The 21,928-nt window shown below is 46.2% G+C and overlaps 1 protein-coding gene and 1 long non-coding RNA gene across 5 annotated transcripts in view; one reads left to right on the top strand and one right to left on the bottom strand.

The window, feature by feature from the left end:
* Window positions 1-11,688, bottom strand: part of LOC121088963 — a 24,656-nt gene extending 12,968 nt beyond the window's left edge. Inside the window, exons 1-2 of the long non-coding RNA XR_005828089.1 lie at window positions 11,585-11,688; window positions 1,018-1,159 (exon numbers count right to left, since the gene is read on the bottom strand). This is a non-coding gene — a long non-coding RNA (uncharacterized LOC121088963). The remainder of the gene's footprint in view (window positions 1-1,017; window positions 1,160-11,584) is intronic.
* The window catches only part of PANX2 (pannexin 2), a 24,769-nt gene continuing 14,290 nt past the window's right edge, over window positions 11,450-21,928 (top strand). The window contains exons 1-2 of one of the 4 annotated variants that reach the window (XM_040595665.1): window positions 11,450-11,994; window positions 12,479-12,797. In XM_040595665.1, the coding sequence (XP_040451599.1) occupies window positions 12,572-12,797 (226 nt within the window). In that variant the 5' untranslated portion in view covers window positions 11,450-11,994; window positions 12,479-12,571. Of the gene's footprint in view, window positions 12,798-21,928 lie in introns of all 4 variants that reach the window. The other 3 variants (XM_040595668.1, XR_005828088.1, XM_040595666.1) reach the window with 3 other exon arrangements.

Here is a 21,928-nt window from a genome sequence, read left to right as displayed (position 1 = left end):
ACAAGGCACAGCATGGTAGGTGGGATTGCACTGCCTTGCTGACACGGGATGACCAGTAATGGCTCCACAATGTCTGGAGGATGTCGTGGCTGTAAGGGAGGTACTCCAGTCTTTCAGGGCCATGGTACAAGACTGAAGAAATCCATTCAAGTACTGAAACAGACTCAGCAATTTTACTTGCAGTCCAGTACATTTAGAAGAATCAGGGTAGGGTTGGCCTGTGCATGTGCCACAAAACCAAAATGGCACAAAATCACCTGGATGTCAAGATTGCACAGTCTGTAACTGGAAAACTAGAGGTGGATATTTTTTTGTGGAGCAGAGCCCACATACTGATAGATCCCTTGACCAAATAATGTGCCCTCGTAAGAACTATAGACTTACAGTTAAAGCAGGCACTGGAAATTAGAGATGCCATATGTGTTCAAATTCATTCCACGCCTTACAATTCTAATGAGTAATTACTTGCTGCAAATGCATGTGCTGTTTTGTGGATTGTGAACTGTTGTTAGACATGTTGTGCTGATACCTTACAGATTTTAAAGTGCTTCTTTTGCCTTTTGGGGGTTTTGGGTTTTTTGAGCGCTCCTGGGATAATGGCAGTATTAATCTTTACAGAGTACTTTGTGGCTAATTAATTGTAAGGAATTATGTAGCTGAGGGCTTTTATTTTCATTTACAGAATAAAATATCAGTTGAAGTGTAAATCTCTGCAATTGCTGGCTTGGGGACATGGGGATCCCTGTAACTGAACTGCGTAGGTTACTCACGTTTTCATATACATTAATAATAATACGTTGGCACAGCTGCTGCTTCTCGTTTCCTTACAACTAAATGGAGAACACCAAGTGTTAAAAACAAGCAATGGTCTGTATTAATTTTGCCAATGTATGCAAGAGGATTAAAATAGTTATGTAGTTAGAAAAGCTGATCGATAGTAACAGTTAATGGTCCTTATCAAAAAGACTGCAACCTGCATGAACAGAAACCGATGAAAAATGCAGGAGTTTCACTTACCTCCTTGTCTCTCCTCATTTCCTTTCCCTTTCACATCTTTACTTGGACATGTGATGCAGGACTGGCTAGAGACTACATGGATGAGAACTGTTTCTCCCCTTCAATTGCTTGAGCTGTCCGACTCCATGGAATCATTCTCACTCTGCAGTAGCAAAAATGAAAAGGACAGATTAACTCCCTGTTAAGCATCTGCGAAGGAATCTTTGCAGTGAATGGCACATGCCTCTCTCCAGAACAAGACACAGAGGTCTGACCCATGCTGCAGGGAGAGAGGAGCTGTGTACTCATAACACTGTACGGGATCACAGACCTACAAGAAAACATGCTGGAAGTTGCTTAGGGTAGTTGTGAGCCAGTGTTGCTGTCCCTCACCTCGACACTCCTCCTTATTACAACAAACCTTTCAAGGTTCTCTGCTGCGTTCCTTCTGCATTCCTCTACCTCCTGGAACATGGCTTCTTCTTTTGCCTCTGTGCCAGTACCTTCCACAGCTCTCTTCCTGAAGTCCTTTCAGGGTAGCAGCAGTATGCCCAGCTTTCTGGCAGCACAGTTTATCTTGCAGATCTCAGAGCTCCATGCAGAACCCACTCAGCTAGAATTCCTTAACAAGCATGCAAGAGAAGGAATCCCTCCAATATTACTTCTGTATGTCAAGATGTAAGGTTAAAACCATCCTTCCTTTTGATACACTATTTATTTGAAGGCTGATGCATAGAAACAGCAAGACAATTTAGCATAACTGAACGCTCTGAGCAACTGTAGAATTACAACATTAGTATTTTCATTTATTTTTCATTAAATAAATTTCTAACATCCTGTAGCAGATGAGACAATGTGGTATCCTAGGGGTTAGAGCATTTCCCTGGGAAGTGAAAAATCTGAGCTTTAAGCTTTCTTCAGCCTAAAGGATTTGAATCTGTACTTGTCAATAAAATGCCTAATCATGCTGCAAAATCAGCGACAGCACTGGTGTACTCCATCCATCCTGCTGAAGCAGACCCAATGTGCAGCAGAGAGTCCAAGATTAATGGGACCAGGAAGAGAGGACAAGCAATAGGGGACTTGTGCATAGCACAGCGAGATAAGGACTCCCAGCAGTTTGGGTCCTGGAGAGTTTTGTTCCTTGCTTCATTTTTGTATTTGTGTATTTTGGCTTGTGATGCTCAGGCAAGCAGGACTAGCAGCAGAAATCAGGGTTCTTACCCCTTCACTTAGGGCTTACTAATAAAAAAAAAAAAAAAAAAAAAAAAAACCAACCAAAAAAAAAAAACCGCCAAAAACAAACAAACAAAAAAAACCCCACATCATCATCTCACCTGTACTTCCGTGTTTATTTGCATTAAAAGTTTAGTGCAACTTTAAATGTTTCTGGCTACACTGAACTGGAATTATGACGGCCTTCCATGTGATACTTAATACCACCGCCTGGCAGGATGAAGCCTTTACTTTGCAAGCTTCAGAGTGGAATTTGAAAGAATGTTGCTGATTGCAATCTGTACTGAGCAAAGCAGTTAAGCATGTGCTTTGCTTTCTTTTGTCAGAATTTGAAATTTTGAAGCAAGAGACTAAAACAAGAAACAAGCTGTCTTCTGACAAGGGAAGGATACAAGTATAAAGACACCCTCAACTCACTACTGTCATGGTTTAACCCCAGCCCGTAAGTAAGCACCGAGCAGCCACTCGCTCACCCCACACCCACCCCCCACGGTGGGACGGGGGAGAGAATCACAAAAGTAAAAGTGAGAAAACTCATGGATTGAGATGAAGACAGTTTCATAGGTAAAGCAAAAGCTGCACGCACAAGCAAAGCAAAACAAGAATTCATCCACCACTCCCCATGGGCAGGCAGGTGCTCAGCCATCCCCAGGGCAGCAGGGCTGCGTCACACGTAACGGTGACCTGGGAAGACAAACGCCATCGCTCTGAATGGCCTCCCCCTTCCTTCTTCCCCCGGCTTTATATGCTGAGCATGATGCCCCATGGTCTGGCATATCCCTTTGGTCAGCTGGGGCCAGCTGTGCCAGCTGTGTCCCCTGCCAGCTCCCGGTGGGGTGGGGTGAGAGGCAGAAAGGGCCTTGGCTCTGTGCAAGCGCTGCTCGGCGGTAACGAAAACATCCCTGCGTTATCGACACTGCTTCCAGCGCAAATCCAAAGCACAGCCCCAGCCTAGATACTATGAAGAAAACTACCTCTACCCCAGCCAAACCCAGCATAAATACACCATACATTTACGTCTTTAGTCTCCTCTGAAGTAATACAAACTGCCAAAATTAAATTCAGATAAATGTTTGAGATGCTGTTTTCTCTGTTTTTTCCCTTGGTGTTAGTTTCTGTACTTTGGTGGGCTTTGTGTGAACGTCTGTTCAATCTCACACTGGCAATTTCAGCTCCAGGTCCCATGCACTATCATGCCCAACCTTTCCAATACTGTATGCATTCCCTGCCAGGAGCAATCTCTATGCAGCTGCAGTCTCTGGTACTGAAGCATTGCAGCACCATGTCTCACTGTCACCAGCTGCAGTACTGAGCCCCCCAAAACATCCACATTTGAACTCTGTGCAGCCTTTTGGCTTGCACCACTGTAAGCTGTCTCGACTCCACAATGATCAGCGTCATAATGACGTTAGAATAAAAGTACTAGGTCAATGCTGGAAAAGTCCCACATCACAGGACACAAAAGTACTCCCTGTTTCATTTTCTTGGTTGTTGTGCATAACTAGTTTGGAAGCCTTCAGGAAATGAAATGGGTTTAGCTTTTTGCATATAAAATAGCTTTAAAAATAATGATCATTGTATATTATGTGTCTGACTTCTCCTTTAGAATGGAGACCTAAGATGTAACTGATAAACAGTTATGATATTTACTGATTAATCAACACACTTGTAAGAGACTAATAATACCTTAACTGGCCAAGGAGCAAATGTCTAATATTAGCAGTAGTCATTCACAGCCGTATCACTACAAACACAATGCTGAGTTACAATTATATTGTCTGTTACTAGTAGAAGTAATTCACAATTGTATTACTATGAAGAAATATCACATGCAAGCTCTACCACATTACAATTCCATTGCCTTCCCTTCTCCACTTCGTATGAGGGCACAAGCCTATTCCTTGTCAACCCACCTTTGCACACCAAGTCTTTTGGACACAGACCTGAGGGGAGTCCAGCGGGTTGTCCCGAGGGTGTTGTCCAGCACCCTGATGGGCTTGGGGCCACAGGTCACCTTTACCACCGGAGGTGTCCACAATTCTGTGACCCAAATATCCAAATATCACACCCTTCTGTCTTCTCCACTGGATTATTACTAATGCCTATTATTTTAATTATTTCCTGGGGGGGGTGGGGGGGGGGGGGGTGGTGGGGGGGGGGGGGGGGTCCTATTAAATTATTTTAATTCCTAGTGTTTATTTTCCTAAGCCCACCTTTTCACCAACCCTGCACGTCCCTTTCTCTGCCTAGACTTCTCCCAGACAAATGGGACCCATTTAATGACCTGCTCCTAATTATTTTTTCCTCATTGGTCCCAAGTCTGCTACATCCACCCCCAAATTTGATGTTTCTAACACTATCGAGGCAGTTTTCATACAATATGGTGTTACTCATCCTGTTATCTAGATAGTTCCAAGACTGCTTTCAGACCCTTTTGCTCAAGCTGGTTTAATCTATACTATATGCTTTTTGGACAGAATTATGTGACCTTACTTTAGCCTTGACTTCCCTATGAACTCTGTTTAAGCCAAGCAGTTTCTTATTTTTCATAGAGACAGCTTGCATACCATAGCAACAGAATAACCCATTTTGTGCTCACAGTCTTTGCCCTTGAGCAGTTTCGGTCGCCCTTCTAGTTCCCATGGCCACGTTAGCTGTTTTCTAAGCCCAGTGTTTGAGCAGGGGCTCTTACTCACAGAGTGGCCCCGCACATGCCAGAGCTTCCACCCCAGCGCATCCCTGCCCACGGCAAGCAGAGGGTGCATGAGTCGCTAAGAGAAGTCTTGCTCACTATGGGCCTTTCTTAGCACAAGACGATACAAGGAGGAAAGGACATAAAGAAGGAGGCAGAAATCAGTCTCCTGCATCCTGCGCTGCTGACACGGTGGCAGATGACAGCAGTGGGAAAGAGCCCAGGCCACATCAGGTCTTCCTGCAGCAATCCTTTCCTTCCTCTGCCCGGCAGGGAGAAGCTGAAGTAGAAGCAGAAGGGGGAGCGAGCAGCCAGCCTGGCCAGCACCCTGCTGCCACAGGCCAGGCCCCCAGGGACAGCACCACCTCAGCCACCGGCACAAGCCTCCTTTGCTTGAACACGTAACCAATACTCGGTAGCTAGGAAAGGGACCTGGAATCAGTACCCCTTCTCCAATCATTTTAATGAGGCCGGTTGTGTAATCTCTTCATACCTTCTCACTTCATCTGAACAAAAGGGAGCAAAATTTGCTTTTGATCACTCACTTCTGCTTGAGAAATAACATACAGCACAGTGAGCTGAAACTTTTAAGTTCTACTTGAACTGCAGGACTGGGAGGACTAGAGACATAAAAAAGAGGAGGCCTAAGGAATACACTGGACGGATACTTGTTGAAGATGGTCATTGACTGATAGTGATGAAGAAAAAGTGGAGGTATTCAGCGCTGGTTTTGCCTCAGTCTTTAATAATACTGATAGACCTTGGGTTGCCAGGTCTCCTGAGTCAGAGGACCACAAGTGCAGGAACAGTGACCTTCTGTTTGTGGACACTGAAATTGTAAGGGGCCAGCTGTGTCAGCTGAATGTTCACAAGCCCACGAGGCCTGATGGGATTCATCCCAGAGTTCTGACGCAGTTGGAGGCTGGCATGGCAGGACCCCTCTCAATCATCTGCTAAAGGTCTTGGGTGTCTGGGGACGTCCCTGCTGACTGGAAATTAGCCGGTGGTATTCCAGTCTACACACAGGGCATGAGGGAAGACCCAGGGAACTACAGACCTGTTAGTCTAACCTCAGTTCCTGGAGAAGATTATGCTGGGTACTGTTGAAAGGCATTTAAAGAATATTGCACTCATCGGGCACAGTCAATAAGGGTTCACAGAGGGAAAGTCCTCTTTAACTCATTTGATACCCTTCTATCACAAGGTCACTCACCTAGTGGATGAAAGGAAGGCAGATGGATGTCGTTTTCTGGATTTTAGTAAGGGTTTTGATACTATCCCTTACAGCATCGTTCTGGACAAGTTGTCCAGCTGTCGGATGAGCGGGTTCACGGTGCACTGGGTGGAGAACTGGCTGAAGGGCAAGGCTCAAAGGGTTGTAGTGAATGGGGCTACATCTGGCTGGTGACCGGTCATCAACCGTGTTCCTCAGAGTTCAATTCTAGCGCCACTTCTGTACCATACATTTGTCAATGGTCTGGATGCAGGAGTTGAATGCACCATTAGCAGGTTTGCTGGTGATACAAACTGGGAGGTACTGTGGGACCTGTGGGACAGGAGGTCTTGTGGAGGGATTTAGATAGGTTGGAGCATTGGGCTATGATTAATGGGATGAAATCTAATGAGTTGAAATGCCATATTCTGCACCTAGGATGGAGTAACACCAGGCACAAGTATAAACTGGGAGAGGAGCAGCTAGAGAGCAGCCCTGCAGAAAGGGATATGGGGTGCTGGTTGACAGCAAGCTCAACATGAGTCAGCAGTGTGTCCTGGCAGCCAAGAGGGCAAACTGCATCCTGGGGTGCATCAAACACAGCAGAACCAGCTCGTCAAAAGAGGTGATTATCCCGTTGTATTCATCACTGGTGCAGCCTCACCTGGAGTACTATGTGCGGTTCTGGGCCCCACAATTTAAGGAGGATGTGAAGGTCCTTGAACGGGTCCAGAGGGAGGCAACAAAGCTGGTGAAAAGGCTGGAAGGAATGCCCTCTGAGGAGCAGCTAAGGACTTTGGGTTGGCTAGTTTGGAGAAAAGGAGGCTGAGGGGCAACCTCCTTGCTCTCTGCAGTTTTCTGAGGAGAGGAAGCGAGGAGGGAGGTGCTGACCTCTGCTCCCCGGTATCCAGTGACAGGATGTGAGGGACAGCTCAAAGCTGCACCAAGGGGAGGCTTAGGCTGGACATTGGGAAGCATTTCTTTACCGAGAGGGTGGTCAAACACTGGAACAGGCTTCCTAGAGAGGTGGTCGGTGCCCCGTGCCTGTCAGTGCTTAAGAGGCATTTGGACAATGTCCTTAATAACATGCTTTAACTTTTGGTCAGCCCTGATTTGGCTTAGGCAGTTGGACTAGGTGATTGCTGAAACTGGAACAGTCTAGTCTATTCTAAACAAACCCAGAAGAGATCCACTAGCAAAGAGACATGCATTGCTGCAAAAAATATTTCATCAATGTCAGTAATAGTATCACATCTTACTATTAAGAGTCACTTTTTCTTAACAAGGAGCACAGACCCTCCTCTTACTGCCAAAGCTTCGTCTTGGTGCCAGCAGCCACAGCCAGGCTGCATTGCCAGTTGCTGCTTTTCACTCTCATCTGGCATCTCCCTTCACTTTACTGCCAAAACCCTCACCTTAGTGCTAAGACCCACTGTCACAGCTCACTGCCATCTGCCAGTTCCCATTGCCAACAGAGTCTCATCTCACTGGGTGCATCTGCAAAGGCATGCCTGCTCTCACCAAAGGCATGACTGCCGCTCACGCAGGCAGACAGCAGTACCTGCAGAGCTGTATCAGCACTAACTGCACACCTAGCCTAGGCAAGAGCATCCATGCAACCATGGCAGTAGCTGGTCTGCGTGAGGGCCACGCTGTCCCCACGCCACTGCTCCGTGAGTGATGCAATTCTCAAGGTGGGCTGATGGGATAAAGGCTATATGGATTAGAGTCACAGCCTTGGCTGTGACCCCATAGCTCCTTCCCAGTCATTATCCCAGATGTTATCAGGGAAGCCGCATCCTTTCCATAAAGACATCCAGGGGCACTACATGAAAGATTCATGGTAGCCTGACAGATGTTAAAATCACCAGATCAAAAGGCAGCAGTTCCCAGGTGACTAGTAACTGACAAGGAAAAGGACAGCATGGAGTTGCCCTTGGGGAAATGGCTAAGCTGGGACAAACTGTAATGCAAGAGACAGTGAGTGGGATTCATGTGTAAACTCTGGACACCTACAATGGGAAATGATTCATCCCATTTTGAAGAGGACATCTGCACTGAGTCACAAGAACTACACCATTACATCTAGTTACTTCTCCTCCTACATGATTCAGGAATAGTGCTCTGCATATCTAGCTCAGATGCCTTCACATTTGAATAGATAAATCTCACCCCGCATCTAGAGGTAGTGTACCCTCTGCTTAGAAGGCAAATTCTAGATGCTATAGGTCTCGTTGTCAAAATTTGCAGTCTCTCACTTTTACTCATTTGCTTTTAAATTTCTGAACTTTCAGAACTTCAGAAAACAAGATTTTAAAAAGCCGTTCACTCTACCTTCAAGAATCAATATATGCTATAACACCAAATGATTTATTCAAGCTGTCTAAAAATAATACTCCTTTTTTGATCTTTTGTTAGAATTAATTAGAATTCATTCACACGACTTTCCACTTTGATCTGTAAATCAATTTCTGACCCTACCAGGAGTTTGTGAAATATTTATTAGCACAGGATTATTATCACAGCCTGATTATTGTCTAGATTATCCAGCAGCATACATGCCAGCATGTTATTGCTGAGAAACTTGGCTATGTTATTTGTCTGTAAATTATGACAGTAATTTTTCTTATCCCGGTCTCTGCCCTACTACAGGTTTCTGTTTACTCATGTTTTGGTCTGACAGTACTGTTCCATCTTGACTGTCTCTTTGGCTTGCTATACAGACATCATCTTGCCAAGCAAGATTACAAAATCAATATGATTACATCAAATAATGGTATTATAATGAATCAAGCTTCAAAAGAGAAATTTAAATTACTCATGGATGTCATATTTATTTTAACAACGGAGTGTCTGATTTATGGTTATTTTTCTGTGCCAATAGAACTCTTTGCATATTAAATGTGGAACCAGATATAATATAGAGGGAATATACAATTGTTGTCTACAAAAGTGCATGTGTCATGGAAAAGATGGATATGGATTGGTCCAAATACCTTCCCATAACTAAGGCACATCAAATTAAATTATGTTTGAAACAAACTGAACAAGGTGGGTTTGACACAATAGGTTGTAAGCTTGTGGAATTCCTTAATAAAAGAGGCTTTGGATGCCAGAAATTTGCACAGTCCCAAGAGGAGGCCAGAAAAAATACTCTGAGAAGAGACATTTTGGGGGTTATTACACCATCTCAAGCTCAGGAAATTCCCCGAACAAAGCTGGAAGCTGGGGCAGTGTTAGAGAAAAGGCATCAGTACAGGTTGCCTCATTTTTACGCTTCCTTGATTGTCCAGTTAGAGCCACACTTGGAGATATAAGGGACTGGACAGACCTAGGATGGCTGCTGCTACGTTCTTAAAGTTTGTAGATGTTTACACTGAGCCTCCTCAGAAATGGTTACTAGAGGATGGCATTATTTCCGCATGGGAAAACATGAGGAAGCATCTAGAGCCAGCAACTAGATAGCAGACAAGTGGTAAGGACTTAGGCAGGGGAAGATAGGAGGAGAAATACCACAGAAATCCTCTGAAACCAAAAAGCAAGCAGCTAGTTTTGAATTGAGTAATTGGACAGGCAAAAGAGAGGATTCAAAAAGGAGATGACAAAGTGCGGATCAGGAAAATGGCCTTTCAGCAGCATTCTCAATGAGGAGGACAAGACTGTCAACAGCAGATAAAAGCATGGTGAAACAATTACAAAACTGAAAGTCTGAGCAAAAGTTTTTTTAGCAGATTAGCTGTACTGCCTCAGGCTGTCAGTCCACCTTGCTCAGTATCATTCCTCTGGCAGCAGCAATGACAACTGCGGAAGGAATGTCGTTGGAATGGAAAGCCTTTATATTAGGAGATGACAAAATACAGCTATGGCAAGAGAATTTGGTGCATCCATCCCTCACCATAGGTAGGAAGGATTGTTGAGGCTTGAGGCCTGACCCAGCAACTGTCCCCAACCTCTCCTCACATGTGGGAATGACACAGGCATTCCCATTCCATTCCCAAATTCACTGCACCAAGCTCCTCGCTGCTCTGTGTCCTACCTTGCCCTGCCTGCTCTCCTGCCTGGGATAAAGCTGGTTACCGAGAACTGTCTGCTGTGCTACATCACAAGTACACACTGTACCTGAACAAGGGGGTGAGAAGATGGTCTCTCTTCTCCCTGTCATCTGCCCTTAAGACAGATACTGCGTGTTGGCCCTTACAGAGGACCAGCATAGCCACAGAGACTACAGAGGGTGAGGAGCAGGAAAAATGAAAGAAGCGATGGTGGCAGCTTCAAGTTTAAGCTCTCCTGCCTTCTCATCCTCAGCAGTCTTCAGGAGCATGTGGCACTGACAGCTTTGAGTCTGCTGCCTGGGATCCTTCATCAGGGCTGCTGCCATCAGGACATCCCTCTTGCCTTGCTCATTACATCCCCGCCTGGATGGAAGGACCCCTGCCAAGAAGTATTATTTAAACCTTGCACTCAATATTTGAACTTGAATAACAAGCAGGACCATCATATTGTTCACAGTGACTGGGGAAAGGGAAATTTACTCATGCTGTGTTGCAGATGACAACTGCAAATCTTTGAGAGAAATGTCAGTAGTATTTGTTTAAGTGCATCTCTGGTTTTCATCTAGAGTACTACTAAATATAAAACACATAAACAACTTGAGGAGGAACCGTGACCTGAAGCTTTTGTCAGAGTGCCATAGCTGCTGGCTATGATGCAGCATGTATGTCCTCCTTTGATGCTGTGTGGTCCAGCTTTTGCCCAGAGAGTGCTCCACTCCCAGCCCATTCCAGAGATGGACAGCAAGGTCTGGTCACCTCTGTGAAGACACAGGCCTGAACCCCATTAGGCTGAGGCAAGCTGAAAGCTGTCCTTTGCATTCCTGGCAAGCTCTCTGCGCCTTAGGCTGTTTTATCAGGTGTGGCTGACCCCACAGAACTTTAAAAAACAGGCACCCGGACGGGTTTCTAAAGGGAGCACCTGCGTCCTGACGTGCCCGAGGCCCAAGACCTGCAGGGCACAGGCCGCCTGGGCGAGGGTGTCGCCGTCGCTCACCGCTGCACCCCGCTCCTCACCAGCGACCCGGGGCGGGAGGCGCCGCCGCAACCGGGCCTGCGCTCCGCCGTGCGCGCTGCGGGGCGGCAGGAGGGGGAGCCCGCCCGGCGGCACCCGCTCCCCCGCCTCCGGGTCTCCGCTCCAGGGCCTCCCACCCCCCTCCTCCTCCTCCTCCTCCTCCTCCTCCCCCTCCCCCCGCCCGTCCCCGCGCCCCTCAGTGGGCACTAACGGCCACCAACGGCCGCCGTCCCCGGGCCGGCCGCGCGCGCCCCACGAGCCGCGCTGGCGCATGCGCGCTGCCGCCGCGCGGTGGCTCCTGCAGGGACGCGGCCGTCGCCGCCGCCCGGGGCCGCCGCCGCAACGTGTTGCACGGTGCAGCCTCGCATGTGTTGTGCATGCACCGGCTGCCTGCGGCCGCCTCGGTGCGGCCGCTCCCAGCTCCGCAGGCTCCAGCTGTTCGCTTCAAAACCTTAAAGGACCTCTGCGTTTCCGCAGTTCATTCCGGTGCTGCTCTCGCCTCCTCCTCCCCACGGCTGCTGCAATCCCCTTCTTGAATTGCTCTGCACGTTACTGCTGCTTGGTGCAGGCGGGCACTTCCATGCAAGCGCCAGCCACCCACTGCAATAACAAGCATCAACACATCATTCGCCTCCCGCTCCAAATCCGGAGCGATTTTCTTACTTGCGGAGGTGCAGGGGCCTTTTTCCGGCAGGAAGGTCCAGTGTAAGTTTATTTGCGGCTTCCGCTGTTATTTACAAGTCATCGGTGTTGCTCACCATCCCCTGGGAACCGAGGGAACCGAAGTTGCCAGGTAAATGCCCTCTTCCTTGGCTGCAGCACTTTGAGGCAGCTCCAATCTGTCTTGTTGCATGGCTGCTTCACCGCTATCTGTACAGCATGAATTGCAGAGCGGAGGCAGCGTTGAATTGCATAGCTGTCGCCGGGCAGCTCGCGCCGTTGCCCGCCTCTCGTGACATTTCTCCGCCGGGCCCTGGGGAGAGGGAGGCTGCCTCGTACCGCGCAGCTACCGCTGCACTGCTGCTGGGGTGGCGGCTGCCCCGCCGCGCCGTTTTCCCGGCCCGCTCGCACCGCTCCCCCCGGCCCTGCGGGGGGCGGGCGGGGGAGAGCCCCCGCGGGGCTGTCGGCGGGGGCGCCGCGCTCCGGGCCCGGCGGGAGGCCGGGGGTAGCGGCAGGCCCGGCGGGGGCAGGGTCCCGCCGGCCCTAACATGGTGCCGCTGCGGCAGAGGAGCGCGGCCGCGGCCCCGCCGTTACCGCTGTCGGTGTTGTCCCCGCAGGCCGCGCGGGCGCCGCCCGCAGCCAGCCCGCCGCAGCGCGCCGCCCGTCCCCGGGGAGGCCCGGCGGCGTGAGGCCGCCCGCCGCCGCCGCTTATGCAACACATCATCGATAACCACCCCGACATGGCCACCGCGCTGCTGGCGGGCGAGAAGCTGAAGGAGCTCATCCTGCCGGGCCAGCAGGATGACAAGGCGGGCGCGCTGGCGGCTCTGCTCCTCCAGCTGAAGCTGGAGCTGCCCTTCGACCGCGTGGTCACCATCGGCACCGTCCTCATCCCCATCCTCCTCGTCACCCTCGTCTTCACCAAGAACTTCGCCGGTAAGGGCGGCGGGGCGCCGGCAGCGGCGGGGCGGGCAGGGCTGTGCCCTAGTGGCAGCTGCGCGGGACCGCGGGTGCTGAGGGGGCGGCCTGGGCGGGCGGGGGCAGCAGCATCGCGGCGGCAGCCACTCCCTAACAGCTGCCACCAGGCTGAGGAGGCGGCCGATCCCTCGCCTTCGCCTCTTGGCAGGTGGGGGCAGCGGTGGCGGCCGGTCCCTGAGGGCCACCGGCGCTGAGGGGGCAGCTGTGGCGGCCGGTCCCTGAGGGCCACCGGCGCTGAGGGGGCAGCTGTGGCGGCCGGTCCCTGAGGGCCACCGGCGCTGAGGGGGCAGCTGTGGCGGCCGGTCCCTGAGGGCCACCGGCGCTGAGGGGGCAGCTGTGGCGGCCGGTCCCTGAGGGCCACCGGCGCTGAGGGGGCAGCTGTGGTGGCCGGTCCCTGAGGGCCACCGGCGCTGAGGGGGCAGCGGTGGCAGCAGATCCCTGAAGGGCCACTGGCACTGAGGGGGCAGCTGCTGCCTCTCACCTCAGCGGGCGAGTGACACCTGCTCCCACGTTGGGGAAGGGACCCCAGCCACCCCACCTGGTCCCGGGTGGCTGACCTGCAGGCAGCAATGACGTGGGGAGGCACAGGGTGCGGTGTTATGCCTCCCGAGGTGGATCCTGGACAGGCCCTGAGCTGACTTAAAGCATTTGTCGTGACATTAGTTAAGGCGTCTAGAGCATGAGTGTTTTACTGGCGTCCTAGGCAGAGGCAGTGCTCTCAGGGAGACTGATGCAGGATATGGAGGCATACGCACACTGTGCTTTGCCGTATTGTAATAGTGGAAATCATGGATGTTTGTATCTGTTAAGGGCCTGCGTCTTGCATATAACCGGTAACAGTTTAAAAAGCCCACTTTAATTACCTGTCACCACCAATGTGGAGTCCTTCCCGTCCAGGAAGGTCAATTTTTAATGAGCCTTGAAAATTAATGACCCAATAAACTGTTACGACACCTTTTGGGCCATTAGCGGGTAGGTAAACATTGTTCTACTTTGTGAAGTATAGGCTTGATGAGTGTAGCTGCCAGTGCATGACTGCTTTTAAGGTACCCTGAAGCTCCATACCGAAGATCCATGTGAAGGCACTAGTGCTTTAACATACAGGACCAACCTGGCAGTCTGTAGCTTGTAAGTCTGGTGAGAACTGGCTGCATTCAATCAGTCTAAACGTACCAGAATCAGGCTCTTGCTTTGCATGCTGCTTTGGGATTGACTTCCAACACTTAATATCCTTAATACTTGTTTTCATTATGAGGTAAAGTTGAATTACCTAGAAGAATAACTGCTTGCAAAGGTAGTCTTGAGATTTTTCTTAATTATAGTTAAAACTTTTTCAGTCTACCTCAGTTTTTAAATATATCATTATGTAGCTCAAGATCTTGAGCCACAGCCTCGTTTTTTGGATGGTCATCTGGAGATGTCTCAGAAAGACCATATTTTCAGGCCATGCTGAGCTTGCCGAACATCTGAAAACAATCTTCATAGCAACTGAAAGGCAAGATTCACGGTCACCTTTGGGGATCCTCGGTAGAATGCAGAGGTTTTGGGATCTCTTGCTCTGGTTTGTAGAGAAGTAAACTAGCAAAAGGCAATCCTACAGAAGCTCACAAGAGTGCATACTTACATATGTGCTTTCATACTGTTTGAGGTGTACAGGTTTGAACCTCAGTAGGCCTAAAGACTTGGGTGCAGTAAAGGTCATGCCCCCTCATGTGTGTTCCTTTACATAGTGTAAGTTTCCTAGCAGAAGCCCTTGGATGACTGTTTGTGCAGACAGCAGTAACTTGCTCCGTGCGATCAAGTCCTCCGAGACTGCAGATTGCAGAGGAGGTGCCAAGTCTAAAAGGCTCAGATTTATACAGTGGATATCCCCTCTGCAAGGCTAAACCGTGGTCCACACAAGTACATGAAAGAGAGGGTATCTACTGAATTTGCTCGCATCTGCCTACATCGCTGCAATTGAGTTTATTTTGTGCTGTGGAAGACTATTCTCTAGGCTGACAATTGTGTTCCAATTTTGTTTTTCAGAAGTATTAAAAGCAATGTCACTTGTGTACACTTATGGACTGCGTATGCTTATTTGCCCCAGTAAGATCTAGAGCAATAGCCTATTGTGTCTTGCCTGGGCAAAGCTTGTAAGGCAACACAGAAAACACCCTTATGTCTTTGGAAAAACACGAGATAAGACTTTTTTTCTCATATGATGTCATGTGTTTGTTCAGATGGTCTGCAGTTAGAAACATAGTATGAGAAAAAGAAAAAAATTGAAGATACAAGAGAATGTAATAGAAACACTTAAGTGTCTGATGAAGCTAAATAGATTCTTTATTGTGGTGGAGTTGAAGAGTTCAGGGTTAGTGGATTCAGTTCTGCTTCCACAGAGTTCAAGAGCAAAACTTCTATTAATTTTAATGTGACCTGAATCAGATGTTACTCTGTTAACAAAATAGTATTTACTCAGACATCTTTACTAATTCAATCCTGTCCAGAGAGTGACCCTGATAATAGCAATAGTCCAGCTGGATACATGCTTACTACTGATACTGAAGTTTGTGTTACGTTTTCACCCATGCACTGGCACTGATTTTGGAAAAAATCTGACTTTGTTTGATGGCTTTGGATATGCTCCCTGTGTACAATTTAAATAATAGGTATGAAAAGTACAAACTTTGCTGATGAAATTGAGTAAGGTTCTTCTGCCCCTTAGTTGTGAATATCATAGTAGCTTCCCAACTTTGCTTTGGGCCCTTGTGTGCTTATCTAATACTTACCATTTTAGTGATATCCACTGCAAGCCATGGAAAGCTACTGTCATGCCACTAAACTGAGAACAACCCCCTTTTCTGGGATCTATACCATCTTATTAAATCAGTGTTGGTAAAGCTCTTGGAACAGTGGTGTGTGCACTTGAGACATAAAAGTGTAGTTACCAAAAAGCTGTGGTTTCTCACAAAACTTTTTGATGAGGATTGGAACATCTGCATGACAAGTGCATAAAGGAGCTAAGAGTCTTTTATCTCTCTGATCTACCTTTGAGTTTATGTGCGTGGGATCAAGTGTAGCTTAAAGCATAGTCAACAGCAACTGTATGGTCTGTGCAACAAGTGTAGTGAGAGCTGCTTGGTCAAGCAGCATGGATGTCCTGCCCCGGGAGTGTGCAGAAGGCACCCCATCGTCACAGGAAGCTGGAGCATCCCAGGGTGGCACTAAGCCTTCTGGAGCCAGAGGCTGTGGTGAAGCACATATGAAAGCAGAATTCAGCCTCAACACAGGACAGAGAAAGAGTGTGTTATTTATTTAAAAGATGATCATTAACAACCTTAAAAATCATTATATCTGTAGTAAAATATATTGTATACTGTTGTTTACCTGTGAGTGAAGATAAAGTTATTAGCTATGTTTTAGTATCATGGGCAAAGGCAGTTAGGTTAATGCATTTGCTATTCATGAGAGTGATTTCTTTGTCCTCATATTGGAGTGTTCTGATCTTTACATCACTTTTTAGAAATTAAATGATAAATTACTGTTGCAGTAGCATCAAAGGCAAGACCTAATTGTTTAGCAGATACTATGCTGATTTGCTGAATAAATCACAATCCATCTGAACTTTATGTGTTACAAAAGGCTTTAAATTGACTATAGGGCATTTCTTCTATTACATGGATCATGGAATCATAGAATGGTTTGGGTTGTAAGCCATCTAGTCCAACATCCTTGCCATGGGCAAGGACACCTTCCACCAGATCAGGTTGCTCAAAGCCCCATCCAGCCTGGACTTGAACACCTCCAGGGACGGGGCAGCCACAACTTTTCTGGGCAACCAGTTCCGCTGTCTCACCATCCTCATCATAAAGAATTTCTTCCTCATGTCCAATCTAAAGCTACCTTCTTTCAGTTTAAAACTGTTGCCCCTTGTCCTGTCCCACAGGCCCTAGTAAAAAGTCTGTCTCCGTTCTTCTTATAAGACCCTTTAAGTATGGAAAGGCTGCTACAAGGTCTCCTCGGAGCCTTCTCTTCTCCACCCTGAACAACCCCAATTCTGTCAGCCTATCTTCATAGGTGAAGTGTTCCAGCCCTCTGATCATCTTCACGTCTTTCCTCTGGACTCGCTCCAACAGGTCCACGTCCTTCTTATGTTGGGGACCCCAGAGCGGAGCACAGTACTGCAGATGGGATATCACCAGAGCCAAGTAGAGGGGTAGAATCACCTTCCTCAACCAGCTCATCACACTCCTTGTTATGCAGTCCTGGATTCTTAGTGTCCTTACAGTCTGTCTCAACGTGAAAAAATGGGCTGTCATCCTTGGTTCACTTTTTTGCCCTGTAAATGAGTCTGTAACATAGCCAACATTTATTGGGAGATAAAATTCTGTTTCCAAACTTCACTACTAGATGGCAGTGCATTTTGGGTGAAATTGAGCTCTCTGCAGAGGGAAGGCCTGGGGCATACACACCGCTAGGATGTGCTCCAGGGTTAAATTCAGGCTGCAAAAGGGTCAGTGAGAGTTTGACTATTGATTTCAATGAAGACCGGACTTGACGTTGATCGCTGAAGTAAGATACAATTCTTGCACAGGTCCCTCTGCAAAGAAATGCATACAGCCTTTCTTTGCACTTCCTAAACTTTCTTTCATAAGAGAAAAGAAAGTCACTCAGCTAACCTCATACATCATAATTTCTGAGTCTCCAAATTCTCCCTTATTGTTTTTCAAGAAAACTAGTGTGATTCCAGAAAGGACACACCTAGAAAGTTAATTAAAATAAATCCATGTGCCATATTTATACTGGGCATAAGATCATCATCAAGTAGTTTAGGAGCAATAGTCAGCTACCCCACACGAAGAAAGCCCACATGAGCACCAACAAGAGAAGAATGATACTGGTTCCCTTTCTAAAACTCACCCACGGACAGACTTCATGTAAAACCAGGACATCGTGTATTTAGAGGCCAGTATATGTTGACCTTGAGAATGATAAGGAAAGTTTTGGAGGCATGTTTCTCTGACCCAGTGGGTGGATCAGGATTTAAGTTTTCTGGAGTCACAGGGTTCAGCCCTGGTGAAGGTGCGTACAGAAGGTAGCACAGGCTAAAGGAAACCTCCCCTGTAGCAATGTCTGTGTTGAGAATAACAGTGCGCACAGCTGGTAGTCCCAGGGGACCTTTTGCTCTGGGGCTGGGGGGTTTGGAAATTACTGCTTTAAAGACAGCAATTAGATTTTTTCTTCAAATACAAATACCAGTGTGTTTGAATTTCTGTCAGAACAATGACATGACCCCCGTCACACCCTATACATTCTTAGGTATCTGCTGGATATGCAGATGTATATGCATATGTATATGCAGTGCTTTGCAAAGGTCCATGCTTAGATTTGGCTCCTTGGAGGTTTGATTTCCCATACCTGAAGATCCAGAAGCCTGACTTTTCATTCCCTAGCAGCTTGAACAGTTAGTTATTCCTGTGCAGACTAGAAGTAAAATGCAGCTAATATGAATAGAGAGTTCAGATTTCGTAGTACTGCACTGCCCAGTGCAGGAATGGGTGACTATACCAGGCACTGGCTGGTGGAGAAGCAAATTGTAAGCCTGTGAGTACAAGTTGTCACTTTTGTCCTTCCATTTTAGCTGCAGTGGAGCCTGCTGGATTGTTCCCTTTCTCACAATAAAGGTTTTGGGTTTTTTAAATTTATTTATCTATTTATTTATTTTTAAAGAAAGTATTTAAAGTGTTTCTTTGCTGAAGCAGACTAGTCTTAGGCTAGTATTTAGTGAAAAAAATGGTAAACCACCCAACTGTAATTGTTAGTAGGTCAGGCTCTAGTCCAGCTATAGTTCAACACAATGAACAACACTGTGTTGGTGTTCAGCAGTTGGTTTTAGTTACGATGTTTCAGTATCTCGGGTCAAGGCATGGTAACTCAGGGGAGATACGGATCTAGATAAAAAGGGATTACTCCTTTAATATACACCACGTTTCCATTTTCACTTTTCTAAAATGCACAGAATGCAAAGTATTAGACCACAATATTAATTATCAGTTTGATGTTCCATGTGTTTTTCTGTTATCCTCTGCTATCCCTGTTTTTACCATGGAACTAGTACATACAAACCACAGCTACAAGTAGGATGCTGCTGGGTCAGCAAGTACTGTATTCTGTCCTCTGTGACCAGCAACGATGCTACGAGCAGTGAGTGGTAGCCTTTTGTAGTGAAGCGTCTCGTGGTGTTCACTGAACTTCCAAGACACTGTTCTGCAATCCAGTTGATGAAAAGATACTTGGTTTTCATGATGTGCTGCTTTGTTTGTTTGTATTGTTTTATGTTTTCAGTAAGTGGTTTAAATATTCCAGTTCGGTGTTGTGCTGTGTTAAGAAACAAAACTATCAGTAATGTCTGTGGGAGTTCTCTGTGTAAGGGACCAGAGTGGTGGGCCCCAAAGGAGAATACATTGCTGTTTCTGTTATGTGTTATCTTCACCATACTGAAATATTTCGGTTTCCAAACTACAAAAGTTTTAGAACTGATGTGGTCAATTACAGGGATTGCCAAGTCATATCCCTCTTGTGTAGTGCCTTGTGCTTTCTATTCACAGTGAATTATTCTTGCCATTTTGCAATCATGTTTGCTTTTCCCTCAAAAGCTGTTAAATACCAGTACTTTAATAAAGTAAAGCAAAACAATCATCCAGTTGACTTCTGTACTTTAATCAAAAGCCAAGCTTTGGCATTGATTTTCTTGCTAGGTATATAAAACAGTGCCTACAAAATACCAAAAAGTTGCTCATAAATACTGTATTTCTATGTCTCTTAGCAGTTACGTAGCTCAGCCCTCTACCACCCTTCTCCTAGAAAATTCTCATGAGGAAGTAATGGAAGGAGACAGTAAGTTAAATGACTGAAGGGTCAGTTCAAGTTTTTCTGTTTTATTTTCTGATTTGTAATCATTTGCATAAGCAATGCTTACTTCACAGTGTAATACTGTATATGAGTGAGTTTAATGTCTTTTTACGCATTTCACCCTACAGTATATTTGAAATAGTGTATGTTGAGGATTTCTGTATTACGAGGTGGAGTTTTACTTTGTATTTGTGTTGCAAGTTGAGGGCAAGATATTTACATATGCTGTACTTATGTGACTTATCTGATAGATGGTTTTTGATCTTGTTTTCCACTTCAACTGCACTTAAAGCCACATACAGTAAGAAAGTGAAGATGACATTTTTTGAGGATTATTTTTTGTGCGAAGAGTACAGGGCCAGATTGTTTTATGTACATGATGACACCAGTGCAGAAATTGGTTCTGAGGTGGCATTAGCAGTGAAAAGAGAATTTTCTAAGAAGTGTCTCAGTACCACTTGTGTTTAAGTGCTTTCTAATCACATATTTTTAAAAAGAACTGTAATAGTACAAGCAGCCACAGGCTGGCTGCAGTTAAGCTGCTGGCTGTTTGTACTGCTGATGGAATTTTTCCCAAAGGGTAAGGGCAGTTCACACACAAACGTGAGCTGTGCACAAGATACGCGAGCTGGCTTTCTATGAGTTTTGATCATTTAAAGATTTGCAGTTACACAGCTGAATGTTAAATAGAAAGGTATTCTTGAGGAAATGCCTCACACATGTAATCATTCCACTGCAGTTCCTAGTGGCTACAGATATTTTTCTGTCATGAATTCCATTTCTCAAACTTAATTGACATGTATACATAATCTTTTTTTCGTATGCACTTTAATAACCCTGTTTGCACTATTAACCCCTTTATCTTCTCAAGTGTCATGTACGTGAAGGGGTCCAAAATGTGGATGAGCTTTAACTTAGTACATGCTTTCAGATAACTTCAACAATTTGAACAGATGGTCAGAAATATTTTTGTGTAAGAGGTACTTAATTAGTTTTCACCTTTGTCAAGAAAAAATCTTGTGAATACATAAGAATAAGGTAGAGACTCTTTTTCAAAGCTACCCTGAAGTATTTGAGGGGACTTTTTTGTCCCTAAATGAGATAGAAATTATGCGTCCATGATCAAGAAGGAATCTCAGCTTGTATTGTTTCTTAGAGCTGTACAACTCTTCAAGAAGAATCTGCATCATTACTGAGTTCCTTGGGTTCTGTCAGTGTTAAAAATGACTGCAGTGGGCATCTTCAGTAGGTATACACATTTAGTTACAAAAGCTAAATAATTTTTCAGTAGACTGGCATGATTCTTGTGGAGGTTTTATTCTAAGAAAAACACTGAAATCATTGCAGATATTTACATCATCAGAGATTTTGTCCCAGGTATGTATTATACTCTTCCATTTGAACTGGGAAATACAGCAGTTCATTATGATAGCGAGTTTTGGGGATTTGTTTGCTTTTCTTTACTGGCACCATGCCTGTCGTGCAGATTCTAAGGAGCAATGATGCAGCCAGGTGCAGAGACATGTGGTGTGGGTTTTGCATCTTAGAGCTCAGTGACTATTTTTGGAGCATTTTAGTTAAATGCTGAAGTAAGTATTTCAGCATTTTGAGTTTGAGGTACCTTCTGTTCTGTGCCATCCATGACCTTTCAGGAGGGCAGAAGACCTCCACACTGGAACTGGCAGAGCCCCTGGGAGCCTTGGGACGCTGATTTTCCTGGCTCTGTTGTGACAGATCAAAATGGTTCTGTTACTTTAAAAACCCAATTTCTTTGAACATGGAGGAACCAGTTCTACAAAAAGCAGTAGACCGGCCATCTCTGCCTCCTAAACACTATGTTATTATAATAACATTATTACATAATGAGCAAACTATTGGCATTTTTTTTTTTGCCTTTTCAATGACATTTTTGGGGTGCTGTGTTTATGCCAAGAGGTACTTAATACAGGCAATCTTTTTCATTTCTAGTCATTAAATAACAATAATGCAATGGAACAAACCTACTGTTCCATATTGCTTCCTGTAGATGTATGTTGTACTTGACTCATGACTTAAGAAGCCACCCTTGTATATGTATCATCAGTTTCACTGGATTTTCATAATTCATTTTACTTTGGCATTTGTATGTTTTCGCGGTTCACTTTAGGTGTTACTCTAGTCCACATTATCATACTGTCTGGGTGCTTTTGTAATTG

The sequence above is a fragment of the Falco naumanni genome, chromosome 5 (assembly GCF_017639655.2).
Source record: "Falco naumanni isolate bFalNau1 chromosome 5, bFalNau1.pat, whole genome shotgun sequence".
Taxonomy (NCBI): domain Eukaryota; kingdom Metazoa; phylum Chordata; class Aves; order Falconiformes; family Falconidae; genus Falco; species Falco naumanni.
This window is presented reverse-complemented; position numbering and strand designations above follow the sequence as displayed.